This window comes from Dermacentor silvarum, chromosome 11, assembly GCF_013339745.2.
Source record: "Dermacentor silvarum isolate Dsil-2018 chromosome 11, BIME_Dsil_1.4, whole genome shotgun sequence".
NCBI classification, from domain to species: Eukaryota; Metazoa; Arthropoda; class Arachnida; order Ixodida; family Ixodidae; genus Dermacentor; species Dermacentor silvarum.
The window spans coordinates 104429995-104453598 of record NC_051164.1 but is presented as its reverse complement, the minus strand read 5'-3'; the positions used below and the strand labels follow the sequence as shown (position 1 = coordinate 104453598).

Below are 23604 nucleotides of genomic sequence, written 5' to 3'. Positions count from 1 at the left end.
ATCTTTGGTTCCCGTATATCAAGAAAAATTACACATCTGAGTCGGAATATTTGTCCCAGCTTTCAGCTAGTTTCTCCCACTTGGCGGATCGTTCTGAAACCTCCATTTTCCTAACCATCATCCCGCTCGTTCCACGCAGTACTCAGTCACGCCGGCAGACACACACGCCGAGTCCGAGTTCGAGAGCAACGTCTACCTGCGTGTGGCTGGCAACCTGGGCACACGGAAAGCGATGCACTACCTGGAGCGCTTCATCTGCCCCAAGTGGCACGCGAGCGAACCCAAGAGGATGGCCGCCCTCTGGGCGCTGAAGCAGGCCTCCAAGCACCACCCTGATCTGGTGAGTATTTACTCTACTACACTAGTGCATGCGCTGCGCCGAAGATGCAAGCTGCGCATGCTTCGAGCGCTCCGATTCCACAAACTGTGACCTCGTCGGAACTGCAATGGAAGTCATCTTCGTCGGATGCTTCGCAGGCGTTCTCGGCACCCCAAACACCATCGTCCGCGGTGCCGTCTAGCGCTTTGCATATGCAGCACTTTCTAAAGTCAGTCTGAATAATCTCCAGACGGACATTACGGTGTGCTCGATGAAGGAACTCTATTAGCTTGATACTATTACCAGCTTTGTTCACGAACATAAGTCGATAGCTCATTCTCGGTAACTATTTCAAAGAAAAAAAAAAGATCGGCCTATATCTAATAAATACGATATGTCGCTAAACCACAGCGCTGATATCACCACATACGTTTCACGGTATTTCCGCATACTTCGGTGATTTTTCTGCAGCCAAGTCAGCGCCAGCTGTTGCCGACTCCCTTAAGATCACTTAGACAAGCAGCATGTCGTTTTCTCGAGTGCTTGGCATTGTAGGGTTATTTTTACATTGCGCAAGGCGTGTAGCGAGACGTATACATTGAGAAGCCAACAACGTAGACTTTCAAGCATAATAATGTAACACCAGAACATCATCATTATAACAATTTAAAGGGTAAGGTTGTTATTACGTTGCAACTAACACGCAGAAAGAAACGACTACAACCTGACCAAATCAAATCTGTATCAAGTCCCTAGGCCCTTCACCACTTGAGGAGCCAAAGGGGCCACCTGAGTTTGGTGTTCTTATAGCTGTTCTATCATGATGCCTTATCGGAAACTCATGACTACATTGCCTATCGTTTTACAAAGTGGCAACTGTTTCAAGATATTTCTTGGTCTGTAGACGTGCCACGAAATTGTTGTTCTGATAGCAGCGGTCCATAAAACAGCACCTAATTTCACACGACACTACAGACAGCGGTAGTTTTATGTTTGCTTTATGGTAGCAGATGTTCCAAGTGCAAATTAAAGCCTGAACATCAATTTGTTTTCAGTACAAGCCTTGGCATCATATATCCAGAGTGTCTGTAGTACAGGCCCCATTGTTCTGACTTTTCTGATTCTTGACTTTCGAGCCTCAACTTAGGAGGACTATTACAAGCTTTTTAAAGCTAACTCGAACCTATGCCTATCACTGAAAAACTTTTTCGTAATCCCCTTTCTCTTGCCTTCCTCGTAGGCACACTCTATCGCCCTGCCCGTCTTCTACAACACGAGCGAACCGAGCGAGATCCGTATCGCTTCTTTCCTCGTCGTCTTGTTCAGCCACCCCGAGCTCTACCTACTGCGTCACATCGCTCGCGAGATGGTCACCGAGCCCAGCGACCAGGTGGTGGCGTTCGTGTCAAGCGCATTCCGCTCCTTGGCCAAGTCTAAATACCCCTGCCATCGAGAACTGTGAGTCATTGGGCGAATAGAAGATAGTTCCTGTGTTTAGAACGAATGGAAGCTGAACAAGTTGTTAGCGACTCATAATGCGTTAAGGCCGGTGTGCAAGTGCGGACACGATAAGTAGAACAGGGACAAGAGAACGAAATGTTGTTCGCATTCTACCAATTGATTTGCACGATGACGTTTCCGTATCACTAATTCGTGCATCTGGGCTAGCCACCAAGTAAAAATTGTACTGGTGTAACGTATTTGGGTGACACTTTGTTGTCACGAATGACAGCTCACAGATACCTTTTGAAAAGTAACTATCCTGCCATTACGAATTCATGCGACCGAGACTTGAAGGACCACGAAGAAACTATACAACACGTCGAGGAGCACGCAACGAGCGACGAACTGGGATGTGATACATATAACGTCAGGATTTCGAGACGCGGTGTGGATTTGAGAAAAAGAGGGAATAATCAGTCTAGTTGACATTACTGTCAAGAGTAGCACTTCAAGAGGGCAGAGACAAAGGTGGTGTGCTGCTGGATAGGTAACTAACATTGAACTTTGGTAATAAGGGAGCTCTATACCTTCACCCAGCAGTGGAATAAGACCATTTTATAATGAATATGATGACTATGAATTAAGTAGCCGTCAATTTCTCAGTGGTTGTGTATAAAATTCTTGGTTACTGCATGAAACGTTTCTAGGTAGGAAACACCAATGTAGATTGCAGCGAAGAAAACAGACGACTAGGCGCGCGTGAATATTTGAAAATTTTGGAGTAGCAATAGAATATCGTACAATTAATATTCGTATTCGCTGTAACTATTCAAAATGTTTCCACAATTTTATATAACACGAATATCCAGAATAATATTTCAACTGAATAGTACCGTGATTGTACGGTCAAGTTTAGACAGGTGACCTTAGAGGGCAAACGTCGATGCAAACCTGTGCTCCAGAACCTTTCACGATCAGGACACTTCCAAATAATGAGCTTATAGATAAGAGCACACACTCATGCCTTGTATTTATAAGCCTACAAATGACTCTTCACGCGAAAAAGCCACGTTCAATTAAATGTTCGCTCTAACCTCTCTTCCGCAGTGCCCAGCAGATGCGCTACGTGCTGCCAGAATGGGACCACGACACGAGGTTCAGGAGGCCCGTAGACAAGGCTTCGTCTCACCTACTCATCTCTTCCACATACAGCCGTAAGCTTACTTCAGCATGTCAAAAAGCTGTTCTTTCCTGAAAAACCTCTGATAATTTCGATAGATAACTTTATGCTACTATTCTACTATTTGTGCTACTGTGCTACACTTGAAAGACTGCTCATAAGCTTCTACACGTACGCACATAGAACGAGTTCTTTACAATCGATTAAACATTTCGCAGTAGCCTGAGGGCAAATACAATTTCCGCATGGGCCACCACTTTTTTTTAAGAAGCATTACTTTTTTGCCCATTGAATAAGCATAAGCGTACTGGCGAAATAAGGAACAAGTAACCGCTGGGCAGACGTCTTTCTGTGCTACGCTTTAGTCGCCTGCAAGACCGAAAGATCGGGGCTGCGACGCTTCCATAACGGAATTTTTCGATGCAGCCAAATACGACTACGGTGGCATGACGTCATCGGTGTTGCTCCGCTCGCACGACAGCTACCTGCCCCGGAACATGTATATTATGCTGAGAGACTACAAGGCTGGCCACAACTTTGACACGCTCACCCTCGAGTTCGAGAGCTGGGGCCTCGACAAGTTCCTCAATCACATGCTGGGCCCACAGCCCGGATCCACGAAGAACCTTTGGAATTTCATGGGCCGTCGCCGCATCCCGCGTGATGCATCGGCTAAGGAGCGAAAGGAGATCGATGAAGCCGTGAGTGCTTTAAGCCACTAACTGATTATCAACGGGACAAATCTTGTATATATGAGGTGCCTAATCAAAAACGGATGGAATATTGTGTTGCTAGTTTCGTATAGGGCTGTGGCAGTGCTAGGGTTGTATTACTGTAATACGCGTGTCTTGTAGTGACAATCTGGCATCGTGATCGTCATTGGAGCCTGTTCGGGTTTGTAGCAACGCTGAATTGATGTCTCGCACAGCATTTGAGGTCTGCCAGGATGCGCTGAAGCGACGAAGCCAAAGTTTTAGGGGCGAAGCTCCTTAGGGTGTAGGTCTGTCCCTCCTCTGTAGTATGTAGTAGTAGTAGTAGTAGTAGAAGTCGTCGTCGTCGCAGTAGGTAGCCACGTCTACTTTTATGAAAAAAAAAATTCCGAAAGTTGTGTCCGTAGCGCGGAATCGAACCAGGGACCCCTCGCTTCCGAACGCGCGGCGCTAACCACTATGCCACGAAGCGCACATGGACACACGCACCACGATGACAATAAATACCCAACATTAACGAAAGACTGCGCGTTTCTAACGCGTTTGTGCTACCGCGTTACGGCCCGTGTAAGAAGCTGGTGTAAGACGCTGTGGCCTCTCCGCCTTACCCCCATATTCATAAACGCTCCTCGACTTGACTTGCCACCGCCTTGGGTAGCGCGTTCGAAACGCGTTGAAGGCGGTGGCAAGTTCAAGTCGAGGAGCGTTTATGAATACGGGGGTTATACTCTCTCAGCAGTCATGTGATGGCGTCGGCAAACGCGGTGCACGTTCCGGCATGTGTAAACGGCTGCGTAAGACGCTGTGGCCTCTCCCCCTTACTAGAGAGTACTGCACGTTTCTAACGCGTTTGTGCTAGCGTCCCCTTAAGCGGGAGATGGTGCAATTATAATGAAGGGCGCTGTTATAAAATAGGAATGACGTCACATATGGCGCGTGTCATTGGTGGAAGTCAATCGTTCTATTTAGTGCGGCGAGACTGGGCGAATTACACGGATGATTCACGGTTTACCGATGATTCCCTCCGGAGCTTCGCCCACTCATCATCATTCACCCCGTGGATATGCGGTGTTTTTTTTTAAGTAAACATTCACACATCAACAGATAAATTAAAGGAGCCGATTAGTTTTTGGATGTGATATGTCTCACTGTCGCCAAAGCAAGCACGACTGTGTCATAGTGGCACTAATGTCTATGGTAGCGCCGACGGGTGTCACCAGAAAGCCAGTCCTACCGGGACGAGTGAATCATTTGTTGCGTTTCGGGACCTGCAGCTGTCGTCACGCATTTCATTTGTGCCGTACGAAACGCATTCCCGCATCGCCACCTGCCATCATGTTGTCACAAAATAAGTGATTTCCTACCAGCGTGTGCAATTTCTGTCTTTAATAGCATAATTCTAGGTGTTGCAACAAGGCCAATTTTGTTGAGACAACGCAAAATTTCTTCGTTTCGTAAACTTCCAACTTTTTTTGACGCGAACAATGTATGACGGAACTGTTATTAAATTTAGCCCACACCCACACATGAAGACAGTCAGTGGTCATTATACCATATACCAATCGGCAATCAGGCTTGATATCTGTCTGTAACATTGCACTGAAATGCACTATGTTTTCACTTATAATTTTCCCCAGAAGCCCTTACTTTCAGCAGTGCGGGTTAAAATCCCATTTTTAATGCAGTTAACACAAATTATATTCTTGATAAACAGCTTCTATTGTGAATTCACTGTCTTGTGTTTATGACTGGGCAGACCAAGATATGGTACATGTATTGTTGGTCTGTTCAGTTGCGCCCAGACATTTCAACACCTGCATTACAAATTGAAAGTGTTGGGTAGCCACATTTTGTCCCTTCAGACCTCAATTGGAGGATGGCTCGTTTCAGGCTTCTCGCAGATGTGTCGAAATCACTAGAGCAAATATCTGCGGACATTACCGCTGTCATTCCGTTTATTTACCTACTTATTCATTAACTTCTGAAAGATATTTCAGAAGTGAATTATTTCAGAAGTTTCAGATATAACAGCGTGCGATAACACTTTTTCTTCTCGACTTTGATAGCATATTTAGTACCAGTGGACGAGGACAGACGTTGATTATACTCGAGTATATGCATGAAACAGCAGGAAATGTGCGAACTCTCAATTCTCTCCGTGTCATCACATTCTCAACTTCGCCCAGTTAAACGTGAGTTTTATCATCTTCTTTGTAATGCGCAGCTGCACATCACCGACCGAGAGTACGACCCGATGTACGCACGTCTAAGCCTGTCCATCTTTGGAAAGACCGTCGATACTTACAGCATCGACGAGAACTTCTTGGCCACACTGCAGCAGAAAAAAGGTTGGCAGTTTCACTATCAATTTGCAATATGTGACAGTATGCAATTGAGGCATGAGTAGGTTTGTATTATGCACTAAAAGAAAAGTTAGCACTCTTATGGGCTGTTCTTGTCCGAAAACAAATATTGTTATTTATCTTGCATGCATTTCTTGTTTTTAATGCTGGACACTCGGTAATTACAGGTCGCGAACGGCATGTGAATTTTCAGCGTGACGTAGCACTACTGACAGCAAGATCAGCAAGCGGAAAGCTTTCACGAAAGGATACGTAACCAAGACAGACAACGATTACTATTTGGGAAAATGATATGCTCCAAAGATACCCATGATACGCCCTGATATTCAGAATTGCCCCAGACCAGTCAGGTTAGAATGTGCGGTCTTCGAAAGCCTAGTTTGCTTAAGTATGCCCATATAAACGACCTAGAGCACATAAATCAGCACCTAAACACCTGCAGTACGCCCACCATAGTCCGGGAGATACGTTACTCATATATCATCAGAATTGGAAGTTGTTGGGCTGGTTCGTTCGCCATATCTGGCGAAGGGGGGCGTCTTTCCTGTGCAGTCTCTTTCTTTCCGTACCTCTTCTGCGCTCTCCTTTGCAAGACATACTTGAAAATGGAAATTTCACAGTGCTACACCAGTTGAATCTAATATCTACCATGTTAATTCCCACTGCACGCTCCTTCAGACAAACCAGAGGAGACCGTTCAGAAGTTGTTGGGCGCTGAAGTCCGCAAGAAGTATTTCTACTTGACTAAGGACGTAACTGTGTTGATGCCAAGCGAGTTGGGCTTGCCAGTCATCTTCGACTTCAAGCAGGCTGAGTTTATCTACGGAAAGCGAGAGAAGATGGCTCTCACCCACGGCGACAACGCAGAGCTCAACTTGGACATCAAGCGCCACTACCTGTGAGTACTTCTGCTGCTAAGCCAAAGGTCACGCGGGCTTGATTCCGCCCCCTGACGAGTGTGTAATGCGTAAACGTTTGTGGCCCTGCAACCCACTTTCTGTCACAATACGCCCGTAAATAACTGTGGCATTCCATTGTAAGGAAGCCACAATGAAGGCGCTGAAGAATGCGCCCGTCCGCACTCATGGCTGCGTTTCTGTCAATTATAATCTTTATAGTCGGCCAATGTAGCCTAAAGATACAAAATAACACCATTCTGCATCAGCGCCACTATTGGCAGGCTTTAATGCGATTAGCCATTCTTCAATTACTTCACAGACTTTCCGGGGCCTACCAGCCTGTCGGTCAGTCCATCTAACCGTTGTCCCGCCAGCCTGGGTCCCTGGATAGTGAATAGTCTGATGGGTATGGAACTAGGCTGCTGTGCTGAAGGAACCGGGTTCGAAAATAACTGTCCAACAAACTTGGGTACCGGGTAGGTGCCATCGGGTATGGGCAACTTCAATGACAAAAAAAAATGATTGAGAAGTTTTGCGGTACGTGGCGGAATCGAAACCGCAATTTTTCAGATTTTATATGCACATACGCGAACCACGCGGACTTTGCGGTGGGGCCGCTAGAGGGCGCACCATGTCCAGAGAGAGAGAGAGAGTAGGCGGACAAATACAGAGTTCCCAGTAAAGGTTAAAAAGTTTGATGCTGGGAATTCTTTGTATCTGTGTGTTTTCTTAAAAATATAGGCAGCACATTAGGCAAAATAATAACAAGAGCTTGGTGGCGCAATCCACCCCCCTTTTCCAAGGAGACGCTCATAGTATCCATCCATTCATCCATCCTGAAGCGCGAAAGAGGAACCCTGCTGGATACACACTTTTGCATAACACGTGTCTGCGGTGGCAATATTCTGTGTCACTGCATTGCTTCAATTATAATCGATTTACCGTCAGCATCCATCGTGAGATGAATGCCGCTGCCACAGTTTTGATTAAAAGGCCTAGCATATATGCGAGCCATGATCCGAGTTTGACCGGTCTTAGTCGAATGTTGCGCCCAAAGATTGCGAATATATACCGGTCTGCAATATAACTGGGAAAACACCGAATGTTTCTCAGAGCAGCTACTACTCGTAACATAACTGCTGATTACTCGTAATTACCCATGACTCGAACTTGAGCATGGGTCAAGTGGCTTTCGTGTAGAATTCTCTCATGTTCGGCATAGCTGCCGAATAGCTAATGACACCTTAACTAAAGAGTTCCGCGGCGTTGCCTTCCATATTGCACGGGGTATATCTAAAACGAAACCAGCGGAGAACCTGCATGGGCACATAAAATTATTAATTCCGTGAAATTTGTTGTACATAATTTTTCGTAACCGCACCAAACATTAATCTCGTTTCTTCTTTTTTTTTTTCATTTCCCTCGCCACTCGAACAGATACGACGTCGCGTCTTACCAGATGTTTGGCTTCACGGCGGAGTTCACCAAGCTGGGGCTCGGAACGGGCTATGGTGCCAGGACAGTCGTCTCCTGGCCGCTCGACCTCAAGGTGACCCTGGCACCACTCGAGGGCAAGCTGAGCCTGCACCGGCCTGTGCACCTGCCCTGGAACGTTGTCAACCACAACTTCCAGCCATTACATTCGCCATGCCCTTCGACACTCACGCGGACCCATCACACGCACAGACTGAGTTCCACAAGCTGGTGAAACCTCTCTACCGACCTGAAGAACTGACCGAGGTAAAGCATGCATTGAAAAAATGTCGCAGTTTCGCCCGATAGGCGAAGCATCAATTCCGATAGCAAGTTAGTAGAGAGCTATAAGGAGTAGGGATAGTAGTTTTATCGGCTACATAAACTTGACACATCCGCTTACTAACTGAATTAACAAGCATGGTTTCAGTGCGCACAAACAAACATGAATAGATCACATTCGATGACCGCAGACAACCACTGTCAGAACGCTGGCGTAGGGGCACCGCGGCAGCTGCAGCGAGCGAAGGTTCGCGCGGTCTATCGCTTCAATGTAAACTGAGCGGCGAAATTACAGCGCATTCAAAGCTCAGAGCCATGTGGAGATCGCTTTCAAGATACGGTGCGCGCGACAACACCGACAGCCCGTACCGACGCAAAGTACAAGAACTCATTTATTGGCAGAGTAGAAGCCCCCCACTCCTCCCCCCCCTCCTCCCTTCCGTGCTGCCTTCTCGCTTTGGTCCTTTCGCGTGGGAGATTGCGTCGCCAGTTCCCCTTGCGCCCGGTTGCAAGATCCACATTTGGAGCCAGCAGCACAGCGTGGCCCCCTTCCCTCCCTCCCTCCCTCCCTCCCATACCCCCAACGCCTCTCACGCGCCGGAAGTCGCGTTAACTCTCCGCCGTGCGTTCGCTCTCCGTGAAAGCACGATTTTATCACCCTTGGATTTTATACAGAACCTCACAGCGACGGCGACGCCGACGGCAGAAATCCGCTTAAGTTTCCATATAATTGCTATCGCAATAATAGTTTTAAGCGTTGGCCTTCCTTGGCTCATCCGTCAGTCTTGCGTCGTCCGTCGCCATCCGCTGCACAGATTTTCGCAAGCGCACACGCTGCCGCATGCGCTTCCACCAATCAATGAGGGGAGTTCTGACCCCTGATGCAAAGCTTGGTTCCTTTGATACCGCCACCAGGTGCTGTCCTCCGTGCATCACGGGCGGCAGAACCCAACTATTGCGCCCGCAGTATTGTGGAAGCCTTGCCGCGGCGCGGTCAGGCCTTTCCCTTCGTGAGTCGGTGGCGGCACGAGCGTTTGCCCCCCGCGTCCCTGGCTGTCACAGCGCGCCACTGCGCTCACGTTTGCGTCAGCGTATGCTTAGCACTCTGTGAGCACTCGAGCGTCGAAGAGAAGCGTAGCAGTTTAAACTACTACGCTGGAGAACATCATGTACAGTATATTATCATGGAGGAATCAGTACCTTCAGACCTCCAAGCGATTCGGCGAACTAAACACCGGTTGCGAAAACGGCTAGCCCGCACCACAGCTAAGGCTTAAACATAGGGGTTGCACACTCGTAACCATCGTGTGATCATTTTTTTTTCTCGCAAGGAGCGCACGCAGCAGCAATGTCCACAGAGCTCGATCCTCGCACCTCAAAGATACGGTGCGAGGATCGAACATCCTTCAATCGCGGTTACTGCAATACCATGACTGCACTTCATGGCTGTGAAGTAACAGAAAACATCGCCAGCATGACCCTCATAATCTTTCATCGTTATCTGGGGCGTTTCTTTAAAGCAGCTCCTCGCTTTCTTGCTGTCATTTTTTTTAGTTGGGCAACGCATAAGAACGTTTGTCCTCAGTGTAGATGGCGTGCGACTTTCTGTTCAAGAATTTGTATCGCAGGATCGTCCTGTTTTCGTGAGCTGTAAGTTCGTGATTATAAACCAACTAGTCTCCAGTTCAAGAAATGCAGAAGTATTGAAAGTAGGGCGAATTGGCATTGATCCATATTGCGAACTGCGCGTAAGAACTAGATAGACCAAGGCAGCTTAGGACAGCGTTGGCTTTTAAGTTGCACATTCTTAAGCCACTTGTGAAGATTTCGCTCGAGGCTATTCTGTCCAGTTGTCTCCTGCATGTCACATTCTAAACGAGATAACTGGTGGCCAAATCCTTGCTACAGAACCTTCCCCCCTCTTCAAAACATATCAAGCTTAAAATTGCTTGAGTTGGAGTAACGTTTCTTTGGAGGCCAGTGGTGTTCACACAAAAATTTTTATTTAAAATTAAAAGACCACTATCAATTATGACAGCAACAGAAACAGCACAGAGCACTGCAGTGTCAAAGTGAATGTTTTTATACTTTAGCTTTGTACAGCTCACTTGATGGGTCACAATTTCAAGTCATCGACACATTAGGAAACTTGTCTTATGCCAGAGGCAGTGTAACGGCCTAGCCAGGACGAAACTGGCACCAGTAGATGGTGTGTGTCCTCTCCATGGTTTTAATGCGGTTCGTAACAATGGCGGTGCATATCTAGAATCACATAAGAGAATAGAGAATAGAGCATATTCGCTCACGGTCAGGCATGGGCAAAAAAGAAATCTAGACCAGAACTTAGCCTTGCTCAGTCGCTAAGTGTGCGATATCATACTTAGATTGTCATTATTGTGACATCCAACCAGCACTACACGCCTGCGTCACGGGCTACCGTGTGCACTCCAATTTATCTAAGGGACGTTTCCTATACCTCTTATCTCTTACAGACTTCAGATTTATAGCACCCTGTGAGACGCTCACGGGATCGCTCAACACACCCTGAGTCCTCTGTCCGAAACCTCCAAAGTGGAAAATAATGCACTATAAAGAAATGTGCAACCGACTGTGGCATCGAACCTCTGTCTTGCACCAAGGCAGCCTAATGCTCTAACCATTAGGCCACGATCGCACGCATGATTCTCTCGCACTAAACTCTCTCTGAAAAGTTTGGCGCATAAGTCACGTGCCATTTTTTTTTTCGTGACAGCTAGCGCGTAGAGACGCTGTATTGGAGTGCACTGCCTTCAGGGTAGGCCCACATTTTCTGTCAGATACCGGATACTTAGAAGTGTGTGAGTTTCGCCTATAATGACATCGCAATAAAAATATCATCGTAGAATGGATAGATATAAGAGATAGAAGAAGGAAGGAGAAATTATAAGTTGATAGGAAGTAGGAAGAGAAGGATAAACTTCGCGTGAACTCACAGATGTGAGGAGCAGTTTAACGCAGACATCTCGGGATGATCAGCGAATGATAGAGAGGCTCAATGCTAACGCATTACAGTCGCTCAAGTGTACCGGGACGGCCTTCAAGCACTTCTTGCGTCTGAACGATCGCTGAGAGAAAAGAAGAGCTAGCATGGCTCAAATGTGAAAGGGAGTTCAGGAATTGGTTTAAGATAAACACCACAGTGCACGGAAAATTACTTCGATAACGGTTTAGAGAAAAGCCGGGTAACGCTTCGGATCCTGCGATCAACAGGTGACGGCATGGCGGAGTCAGAGAGCGCTTGGACAGGCAGTGCTTGCCTGCTTTAATGCCATAGCATTCCGGCGCAGGTCAGGCACTAGACAAATGTGCGACGGTAGGTGTTAATGGCAGCGAGTAGTATGCTAGAAAGAGAGAGAGAAAGAATGCGTAGAAAGGCAAGGCAGTTAACGCGGCAGGCCTAAGTTTTGGTTAGCTACCCTGCAATTAGGAAGGGGCCACGGGGATTAAAAGTAAATAAGAGCGTGGGGAAACAAATACATATATGAATGGGTCCGTGCGATCGAGGCAAATGCTAGGCTTTGTAACTATAAAAAAAGCCGGGACTTAAACAGTGCCTTCGAATGTTTGCTAAGTCCTTGCGTTCTAGCAGGATATTGCCTGGGATTCGGGGCGGCAGCATTAAAGATCTGCCACTGACTGGTATATGCTGAATCATAGGACGCATAAATCTGCTAGATGTCCGATATTCTTAATATGGTGGCCATAATTGTATGCTCAAAAAAGCGCGCAGGTACAGACGTTATAAGCAGATGACCACAATTTTTCTGCATGCCGTAGTGTTAGCTTATAGCTTGCAAGCTTTTACCTACTTCTGTCTGCCTAGTTCTCTCACGCTGTTTCAAATGAGAAAAGTATGGCATGATCTCCAAAAGGGTTCCATTGAAAACGATCGAGTAAACTATGTATAAACGAAAACATCCTCGCGGGTGAATGTTCAGGTGCCTTTAAGGGCGGCAACTTCTCGAGATTCATATTTGCAGCCTTTAACACTAGTAATTTTACAGCAGCCAGAAATCTCCACGTAATATTTCCCACTACTAAGGTATCGCTTATTTAATAACAATTATTTGGCTTCATGCGCAGTTCGACCGCCACTACTTCGACGACACCTTTGGCGTAAACCTGAACGTCAAGGGCCACTTGATCAGCAAGGGCCTGCACCGGGCTGTGCGCGAGGTCTACCACGAGATGTCGTGCCGGGAGCGATTCTACTACATGGCCGTCAATCCTCGCTGGCACCCACGTGACATCAAGATCTACGCCCTCCCCGCTACCCAAGATGCCACCAAGGAAGTGAGTTTATACAAAGCCACCCTTAAATGCAGAGGGGACATGTTAGGCATGAGAAAGACCAAAACAGAAATCACTAGCCCTTTTCAACACAAAACGCACCTTGATTTTACTCATTATTCTGCAGCCCAAGAGGTCTTAAAATTCATTTTAAAAAACTGGCCCAATAAGGAACAGAAACTTCATGGGAAATATTTTCTGCTGCGTAAACATGCAAAGCCTCCATCAGATCCCGAACACAACAAACACGACGACGATTTTATCAAATTGAGTGCCAAATATATGTTATGTGGGCATTTCCTAGGCACTTCTCCATCGGCTGCACCTGATCCTCACATCGGGTTCTTCGTATTCATCGCTTGTGGGGACTCATCTTCAGATTGATCTTTGCCTTGAGTGTGATCTGTTCGCCACGTGATTGGAGCGTACTAAAAGGTCATGAGAGTTAGAAGACCATACGACAACATCAAACAAGCGGATCACCCTTTTAAATTTAAGCGTTCATATAAGACTACTCAATATAAAATGAGGAGAACCTTCATAAGTAAACAACGTTACAGCAACACGCAGGGAGATCAAAAGAACGCTTTTCAAGTACGCTGCCTCAAAGATCGCATGTTTTTCTTTTGTAACTGTTATTTTCTAGAATGCAAAATCAGAGATTCTAAAACGGACCTAAAATGACTACTTACTGTTTTATTAATGTGAGATGCCCATTGTAACATAAAATGCTTCAAAACATTTGTTAGCGTGTCAGTGTGTAGTCTATATAAGGCGCCTTTTTCTGCTTTGTTCTATTGCAGCTGTAAGAGTGTGCCTGCCTGGTCAGAGAAATGTAAGCCTTAAGCTGAGTGCCTTCAGGATAATTTTGCAAATGGGTCTTCGGCAAATTAACACATAACCGAAACAAAGAAAGAAAATCGGGGCTAGATTTAGCGCCAACTTGCCTAGCCTAATCAGCACGCACTCATGTCCAGCTCACCCACGGTAAACCACGTTTAAAGGCAGCTCTTCTTGAATCTCTCGTTTAGCTGGACATCGACATTTCGTACAAGTTCTTGGAGCCCGACGACGAACGGCACAGCCACTTCAACGTCCACGACCAAATCGGCCGACGATCCCGAGGTGCCTTCCACCCACGTGCTCAGACTCGACGTCAACTTCAAGGGTGAGACCAAGGAGCGAAAGGTGGCCGCCGAGTTGCGCTACTCTTTCAACCATGACCTCTTCAACCACAAGTTGCAGTTCTTCTACGAAAGGACACCGTTCAGCCACGCTGACACCGAAGGACTGAAGGTAAGCCCTGCAAGGCTATGGGTATCGCGGCTTTCCTTACGCGCACTGAACGGTACACTTTTCCAGCAGACACTAGTAAAACTAAGAAGTACCATAAATGAGCTCACGCTCTGTTACAGCGCACTCGATAAAAATGTAGAAAAGAATACAAGCGCTTAGTTTTCATGGACCCTGTTTATTTCTACTCAGTTTTCATTGTCGCCTTAGTATTTTACATCATGAATTGTGGTATTCAAGACCCTGTCCAAGTGTGACTGGCAGTTTACAAAACAATCTGTTTTGAATCTACTAATCGAAGCAGTTGCTGAAGTTACTAACTGTTAGATTAACGCAGCGCCAGTGAGTTCTATATAGCAAACGCTGATGATGTGTAAACGAAATGAAAAATCTGACAAGTGCTGACACTTTTTCTGTCACTGCGGCATTCCACGGTTTCTGAAGAAAACGTCGCTTTATGCATTGAAGCACAAAATTAACTGGAACGCCAATGCATTTCTCCGCAAAGTTCGGGAATTGTCATCCAGAAACTGGTGTCATCCCGACAATTCGGTCCAAGTGGATCCGTCTTGTGATCTCCACGGCTACAATTTGTAGGTTGCAATATGGGCCATCAGGTAATTAGTTAAAAATTAATTAGTGACTTTTTAATAATTATTCAATCATGCATTTCAACTTTTTTGCGCAAGTAATGTCCGCCGCTTCGAGTAGACCGGCTCATTAACTAGAATTGGGCTATCTGCCACAGGTAAACTTTAAGAATTTTTGAAAGTGTTCGCTGAAACACCCTGTATATTAAGTTTGCTTCTGCTATGAATTTACTGCATCACGACTATGTCGTCATGTAGAATTCTCAAAGAGGTCCTCGCCGAAGAATGTTTGGGCCGTTTGCCGTAGCATTTCTCTCAGCAAAAAAATATTTAAACAATAAATAAGCGGGACGACGAGTTAGTCTCCAGGCATGGCAAAGAGTGCATTATGTGCTGTGCGGAATTTTTTCTTGTTCTTTATGGTCATGCCTTCAAAATACTCATATTGTACAAACGTTTGAACTTTAGAGTATTTTATTATTTATTTTTACGTTTCACTTAGTGTACATGCATTCTAACTTTGATTTCATTCGTTTTGATCGTCCACTTCGCACATTAGTGGAACATCACGTCATTCAACATTTTTTTTCATTTAATTTTTTCATGTTATTCAGTATTCTTTACATAACTCATAGCGCTCTATTCTATACATAACTGAAATGTTGCTGCGGAAGGAACGTGTTCCTAACCTCATACACCGATCGCCGTATTAAACCTAATTATCTAAGCCCGGAGTATGTGGAGAAGGGGGAGGGGTGGAGGGGATCTGAGTGGAGAAACAAATTATGTTTGTTTTCTTTCCCCCTAACTTCTTTAGATCTGTCTGGACGCATCGGCGAAGTTCCCCAAGCCCGACTGGAGCGTAACTAATTTCGCTACGTTCTACGCGGGGCAACACGTCGACGCCCACCTTGACGTCCACTACGGAAGCACCTGCGAAGCCGGGTCGAGTGTAAGTTTACTGATTCACCCCGACCAGGATAAAACCTGAACCGGTGGCTGAGGTCACTGGGCCACTGTGAGCGTGATCGAAATACGACAAAAAAAAAGCTACCGCTGCACTCAACGCGCTTGACCGATTAGTCTAGCCATGAGCCACTTCCCGTCCTTGATGGAGAATGGCCGCAGTTGTCAGCTCCGTTTGCCCGTGACAACGGCGAGACGAGATACAAGGAAACTGGCTTCACTCGGAGAAGAATGCTTCGAATTTGAAACAATAAATAACATCCCTGGAGACGACCAGTCAGTGTTCGTCGAATTGAATCACTAAGTTGTAACTGCCAAAGAACCAGCACCACGCCACTAAACTTGACAAACGCAGCTATATAACCGGACAAACATTTTTTACCAATAACATCCTGCCTTTATTCCGCCTTGAAAAACCAAATAGAGCTCTAAAAGAGCACCATTTTAAACTACGACATCGATGTTGCTGAGAAGAAAAAGTCAGATTGAAACATTGCTTAATCTTGTGTGAAACAATCGTAGCTCACTGCAGTCCACTCATCGAAACAACTATCCGCGACTTCACTTTCTATGTAAGTCGCAGAGATGCTTCGTAACTTTGTACTCCTTTCTCCGAACAGATCACAATTAACGGCAAGTTCACGCACACCGACGAGGACGAACAGCAGTTGGCTGCCGCGGCAGAAGGCAAGGCAGTCGGCAGGAACAGGTTCAGCCCCACATTCCTCCACTGGCTCGCTAACAAGTGCCACCATACGCAAAAGAACGGTCTCCCGTTCAGCCACTACTGCTACAGACTGCTCCGTTACTCCAGTCGCATGGGCAAGTTCACCGCAGACGTAGAGTGGAAGAACTACAAGTCCGTGAGTATACATTTCTAAGCGTTAGATTCTCTCAGGCAATGCAAACCTTCAACGAATCAACTCGTTATCCTTTAACGCATGGTTGGTCGCAGTTTTAACCGTAGATAGCTAGAAAGGGTGCAAAGCGGAAGAGTGTGGGGTGTAATGTGGTGAAGCGTACTCTAGGCTGGCACCATGTGTGAAACAAGGTGCCAGTCGGGGCCAACAAGCAATATGTAGTTCTCTTTATCTTTCTGCTGGGTCTATTCTCTGGTACTAAGCCCCGTGGTTCGTGATAACAAACCGTTGAACCCTACCGCATTGTTGTATCTTGAAGAGGTAATGAGCATATGTTCTCTATCACTATATGTCACCCATCTTCGTCCGGTCGTTTACTGGTCTTCGACCAGAAACTTCATTAAACTTTCATCTGCCCTCAAAAACAGATGACTTCGAGCAGGGCAAATGCGTCCACATTTACGTGCAGATAGATGCTCCGACATGCTTCATATCATGAACTACCAGCGTTCCTAGCAGCCCTACTATGAAATGCCGTTTCCCATAGCCGTACAACAAAAGAGGCAACAAACTGGCACTTTCAGTAGGTGTACCTGAAGCAGTTCCACTTCCCGCTTATGTCGCTCGTAGTCTAGAAAAGATAGTTTTTTCTTATTTTTTTTACGTTTGTCCTCGAAATTGTTATTTCGAAGGTGCAAGTCACGCTGACAAACACATCTATTGTTTTTCACTGCTTTTGTTCCGCAGCTGCTCAACCGCTTGGCACCATACTACGCGAAACGCTACGCGTACAAACCCTGGAAAGCCGGCTTCCTTGGTGTGCTTCGCTCATACTTCACGGGTGACCATGGCAAGCTCCACGTCGTCTCTCAAGTTCCCTGGTGGCGTGCCTGCGAGAAGCCGCACACCAACATGATCGTCACAACCGAGGACGGCCACCAGCACGAACACTGGGAGGTGCCCACGTTTAGCAAGATCCTCGAGCCAAGGGTCTTCGCGATAACCGGTTACTCGAACGCCGCGGAGTACTCTAAGCTCTACAGACACAGTAAGTGTTCCGTCGGAGGCCTATACCATCAGTTGCGGTAAATCTCGAGGCTTAGGCACTGGCCCTGTGGAGCGCGAAGAAGTCGGTGCAAAGGCTCAATCAGACGAATTTGGCAATGCGTACAATAAATCATGGAAATTGAGTTTTGTGGGAGCCCCCAAGCTGCTGGAAGGTTCCTGAAAAAAAATGATCATCCACCTTACTATCGCACGAGGGTACAAAGGGAACCGACACAGATATTTCAGAAAAAAAATGTTTAAATCTCTTTGGTTTTCCTTTGTAACTACAGCCCGGTGGATGGCAATTTTCTCTTCCACATTCAGTGTCCATCTACTTCGAGTTATCGAATTATTAGGTCTCGCACTGCGATTTCCCAACCTGGCCAGGAAATAATTCAACATGACAGCTATACCAGGAAGGCTGAAGTATTTAGGAAAAACGTGGCAACACATCTTGGCTTTCCGTCAGGAACCTTCAAGTAGATAGTTGATGCATCATACCAAAAATGCATCCCTCTTCATGCTGAACATGATGCTACACACTACGCAAAAGGACGGAGAACGCACGAGAACTCATATCGTTTGCATTTCACTGGCATATGCCGTTTGCAGGCGTGATTTCAATACTAAAAATTGCTATACTCTTTCAACGTAAAGAAGAAACGGTTGGTGAGGTCAAGAAGTTGCGGTGGTGCTTCTGCAACATGTATAGCAGGCAAAAAAAGCCAATACCGTAAATGATAGTTAGCAAACATTGCTGCTCAAAGCAGCAAGCAGTGATGAAGCGCCAAGGTGCAGGAGATTGCACCTACTTTTTTGCGTGAAGTTTTCATGGCAAGGTCTTCTGAGCTGTCTTCATACGGGTTCGGCGTATCTGTAATCTGGCGATGTATATATGTCAGCTCTTACCAAAAGGAACAATTTGGTTACATTGTGGTGCCGTAGCGAGTCCCAAATGGTTCCAAAGTGTAGGTTTTAACGAGACCAATAGGAGGAATTAGTCTCAGAGTAGGTAAAATCAACAATACGGGCGGAATTACTGTCAATACGGTAAAAAAGTTAACCACATTACACCATGGACTTCACTATCTCCCGGATTGGCCCAATTGGCCTCTTGATCAAAAAAGCAAAGGCGTGTCAACCAATGTCGACGCCAAAGAAGAGAACGTCGACGTACACCCTCGACCAATATGAAAGGGGACACCTCAGCTGTGTTCAAACTGCTATTCCTGCTAAAGTGCAACTCAGAAACTGACTACTGCTATTTCTTATGTCTTTCTCCTCTTGGGGAAGCTGCTGATGGAACTTTACTTGTTTAAAAGCAACCACTGGGAAATTTACCGGCTTTGAACACTATAATCTGCGTTCCCTTTCATATTGGATGACCCTGTACAAGCGCGTAAGCAAAACTAATGAACAAATTGGAGTGAATAAAAGAAATCGAAGGCTCAGAAACAAACATGATCTGACCATGAAACGAAAGTATTAATGCAAGTATTGCAATATTACCACGCAATTATGCAACATTCGATCGTATATATTGCTCAACTTTTAGTACATATCAATACATATACCATGTAGGTCGATCTTTCGCGTCGACATTGGTCGACACGCCTATGTTTTCTTATGCTGAGCACAAACACGCACCGTGCTTAGTCACTCTGTATTCCCTTGTTTCTAGTTTCGTGGCATTTGGGTCAATCATTATATACCCCACAACACTGTAAAATGTTTTCTTTTCGCTTCAGAGTACTGCGACCTGCAGTCTCACAGCGTGCGTACTTTCGACGGCACCGTGGTCCAGCTGCCCGAGACAGACTGCTACAAAGTGGTCGCCCGCGACTGCTCGCCTAACAAGAGGTTCGTGGTCCTGGCTCGTGCCACGAACAACCCGTCGCACACCAAGGTGAGGAGTCGGCCCGAGCGGCCAATTTTAACGAGAGCGTCAGCTGCTCAATCATAAGCCATCTCTCGAAGTTAGGTTCAGCAGGGAATACCATATATTCTTAATTAGACAGTATTTTCCACCGTCCACGGTACATTCGTGTTTTTGACCGTCAAGTTCAAAATGCCACGTGGAGACGAAGACTTAAACTGGTTGCACCAGCCGAACAAAAGAAGCCTAAGTCAGGGAGCTAACGTTTCGACAACGGACCTGTCTTCGTCAGTGAAAGACAAGAAGGCAATTTTCTTTGTGGAAACTTGATTTTCGATTCCCTTGAGCGGCTAGTTTTAATCACTCTGTCGATGAGGTTGCTAGATCGGCCTATTTCCCGGCCTGAGAGGCTGGCCCATTAAGGAATGATAAGCATCGATGAGTCTCCGCGCAGATGTATAGTTGTGTCTCCTTGAGAGCTAGATTTTCTGGTGAGCAGCTTATTATTAAATAAGTTTTGGATGTCACTAATATTTAATCAATGCAGTGCACTTTCAGAGCATGCTGAATCGTTTTGTACTAAACTTTTCATGTCGTCAATGCACGCTATATGCAATCAACGCGAAAAGCAATCTGTATCGATTAAAACATGAGATGTGGCTGCATGAACTATCAGTCCGCGTCGCACAACAGACACAGTTTGTTACCTCCAGAGTCATATTAGCTTGCATGCTTCACGGTTGTCCTGCATGAGTGTTATATGAGTTGATTGTCTAGGCTTCCTGGGTAGCTGCTCGATCGGTATTGAAACATAACCCTGCTAAATGTAAGCACTACTGTGTAAACAATGATCTTTCAGTCGCCTACGACTAATAAAAAGTTCAAAGCTTCGCCTTATGCATCAAATAGTGGGATCCTAATGGTATAGTGGTTGATAAAAGATCACCGAACAATCTTCAAATTTCTGAAATATGGCAACTATTGACATGTCATATCGTAACCATCAACCCACGTATAGTGTACTTGGCCGGTAATATTATAAAAAAACATTGAAATGCTATCGTCAACAGCATAATTACGTATACTGCAGATCAACGGTGTATCCTCCGAGATGTCATCAATTGAATCTTTTCCTTCTTTCCACAATCGAACACAGGCACTCAAGGTGTTCATCCACACGACGATGATTGACATCTTGCCATTGGACGACGACTCCGGTCTGGTGGTGCGCGTAGACGGAACCAAAGTAGACATCGCGCCTGAGCATCCCTACAGCCACACCGCTCACGACGCTGAGCTGTTCAGGATCAAGAAGGAGGCCACCAAGTGGTACAAGCTGGACTCCGAGTCATATGGCCTCCACTTGGGATTCGGCGGAAACATGCTCGTGGTCGAGGTTAGTAAGGCAATTGTCTTTCTCTTAACAACTAGGAAATTATAATGTGAGAAAGCTCTCAGAGATTTAGTTTTGCTTCAATAACTGGAACCTGGCGAAGTGCCCATGGCGAAAGCTGATAAGACGGTGGAGAACCACCGCTTGCCGACAATCTCTTGTCTTCCTATGTTTAACTTCTTGCATTGAGAGGCACAGTTGAAACGGTACTCTTCACAAGAGTTACGTCTTCTTTCAATTTCAGGTTTTTCAACAGTCTGGGGTTCTGCTCTCTTAGTATTCTTGAAGTACTCATGACACGTTGAAATGCAGTACCTGTTTGCGCATAAGTCTGTGAAAAGAATAATGCTTTCTTACACTGCCACCTTAACATCATTTGGCTTAATAATACAGTATTTTCGGCATGAGCCACCCCACTGACGTGGTCTAGCGGTTGTAGGGTATCTATTACTATTCCAACTTCCGAATCTACGCGGGAATGGAGTAGTTGCCATAAACGTTTGGTTCGTATATTTAAAGCAGGTCATATGACCATTTACGGTACACTCGCCCTATAGACATCGTCGTGGACAGAGCTAATCAGCTAGACTATTGATTGCGGTAGCCATATCAAGGGCACTTAAGTGCCCTTGATAAGGCTACCGCAATCAATAGTCTAGCTGACCACGTCACTGCTACTCGTATAAGTATACGGATACGTCCCTAAAGACACCGCGTGGCAGCAGTTGTCTTAGACATGAACTGGATAACGAAATGCGCCGTGGAACAACCGAGGAATAGGACAAGGCATGATGTATTTGCTATAAGTGGATGTACTCGATGTTAAAGACGCACCAAGGGTAAATAAGGCTACTAAAGGTGCAGATTTTTGATGAAAAGCATATGATAATCAAAGAGTTCACGAACGTGCGAACATTTCCTTCGCGAATGGCAGATAAAAGGGTAAAAGGGTGCCTGATGTTGATCGATACGGTTTTACGCACCATAGGAACACAGTAACTATGACAGACGCCCTAGTCGAATGGGCTTCAGAATGCTTTTGTCGACCATGCACTCAGGGTAAATGAGCATGCACCAAAAGCTCGTGCCCGAACATTTCTCAATTTCGGAGCCATCTGAATACGGCTGCCGCTGGCGGGATTCGAACCTGCGTGTTTATGCTCAACAGCACAATGCCATATATGTCAGCAACCGCGGCGCGTACGCGGGATGTTACAGTACCCGTCGACCTCCGACCGCACGCTGCTTACTCATGACGAGATTATAATCATGAGAGAGGCATTTACAGAAGATACAGTTTGTGAATACTGAACGTGGTTCAGGAGAAACGTTTGGGAAATAATTCAGTAAATTAAAGATAAAGCACACAAACAATTTTATATGTCCTCGCTGATAGATTCCTATTGTATAATGTCTGCTTCGACTTGACCTTTGATCTGAGGATATGAAAAGCGATGGGCGGTGGTCAACGTTATCCGCCGTTCTTATTTTTTAGGTGGCTCCGTTCTACCGAGGAAAGCTGTGCGGTCTGTGTGGTGACTACAATCTGGATAAGGACCACGAGCTGACCGGTCCCGACGGCCACCTGTACAACAACACGCTCGAGTTCGCCAAGAGCTACGTTGTGCCCAGCGCGGACTGCCACGCACCAGCCCACTAATTGTCCTTGGCGGCGCACGCTCTAATCGACCATCACATCATTAAAACGAGCATACCTCCTGCAAACTCCTATGAATAAAAAGCAGAGAGTCGAACCGGAAGGAAGAGACGACTTCTAGCTTTCTCTAACGGCTACCTCCGGGGACAGCTCTGAAGTATTAACCCTTCAACAAAATGCAATGTCACTATTCCTTCATGATGTATATTGTAAAAAAGGCAATAAAGAACGAAGTGATCATCTGGTCGTCCAAGTGTTCATATTTACATAGCTCGTGGAACCTAGCCAGCACAGGCTAAACCTTGCGCCACTCGCAAAACTCTCTTACAACGATCCAGAGCGCTTGGATACTTTATTTTGTTGCAAACCCCGCATTTAATCAAAAGACTTTTGAGTTAGCGTAAGCATAACCCATAACGTGCCCCTAATTTTAACCAAATATAAACTTGGTTAAACATAATTTTCGCTCGCAGAAATGCAAAACACAGCGTAAAATGGCCATAGACTGCTTTCGAGCACATGCTGAAGAATTCTTTTACGAAGACTGCATATCATGCCCACTCATCAAACTTCGCAAACCAGTTTTCCATGGCATTGCCCCATGTTAGGTACATTCAATTTTCGGCGGCATTTGTATTTCTACATGTGCCGTGGGCTCAATATTCGCCGCTCTTACAAGACGCTCCTAATGCATTTGAGCCCTTGCATGCGTAAATTATTCCGAAAGCCGTAATGAAACGACACATTTTGTACTTTGTCTGTACACTACCCATATTGTGTTCCTTGTTTTCGGCAAATATTATCACGGTGCTTAGTTTAGTTCACCGATGACGCCGGGGAAACAAACTATATGAATCTCGTATAACGCATGAAAATGGAGAAAGAACAAGAGTTCGGCAATTATTAGCAACGTTTATAACTAAG

The 23604-nt window shown here is 45.9% G+C and overlaps 1 protein-coding gene across 1 annotated transcript in view; it reads left to right on the top strand.

The window, feature by feature from the left end:
- Positions 1 to 22919, top strand: part of LOC119432340 (vitellogenin-6-like) — a 37798-nt gene extending 14879 nt beyond the window's left edge. The window contains 17 exon segments of the mRNA XM_037699506.2: positions 140 to 340; positions 1560 to 1777; positions 2870 to 2976; positions 3369 to 3643; positions 5877 to 6000; positions 6694 to 6913; positions 8352 to 8548; positions 8551 to 8654; positions 12792 to 13001; positions 14030 to 14107; positions 14109 to 14294; positions 15699 to 15833; positions 16468 to 16710; positions 17455 to 17755; positions 19503 to 19660; positions 20787 to 21026; positions 22519 to 22919. Coding sequence (XP_037555434.1) covers positions 140 to 340; positions 1560 to 1777; positions 2870 to 2976; positions 3369 to 3643; positions 5877 to 6000; positions 6694 to 6913; positions 8352 to 8548; positions 8551 to 8654; positions 12792 to 13001; positions 14030 to 14107; positions 14109 to 14294; positions 15699 to 15833; positions 16468 to 16710; positions 17455 to 17755; positions 19503 to 19660; positions 20787 to 21026; positions 22519 to 22683 — 3162 coding nt within the window. The 3' untranslated portion in view covers positions 22684 to 22919.
- Positions 22920 to 23604: the final 685 nt, after the last annotated feature.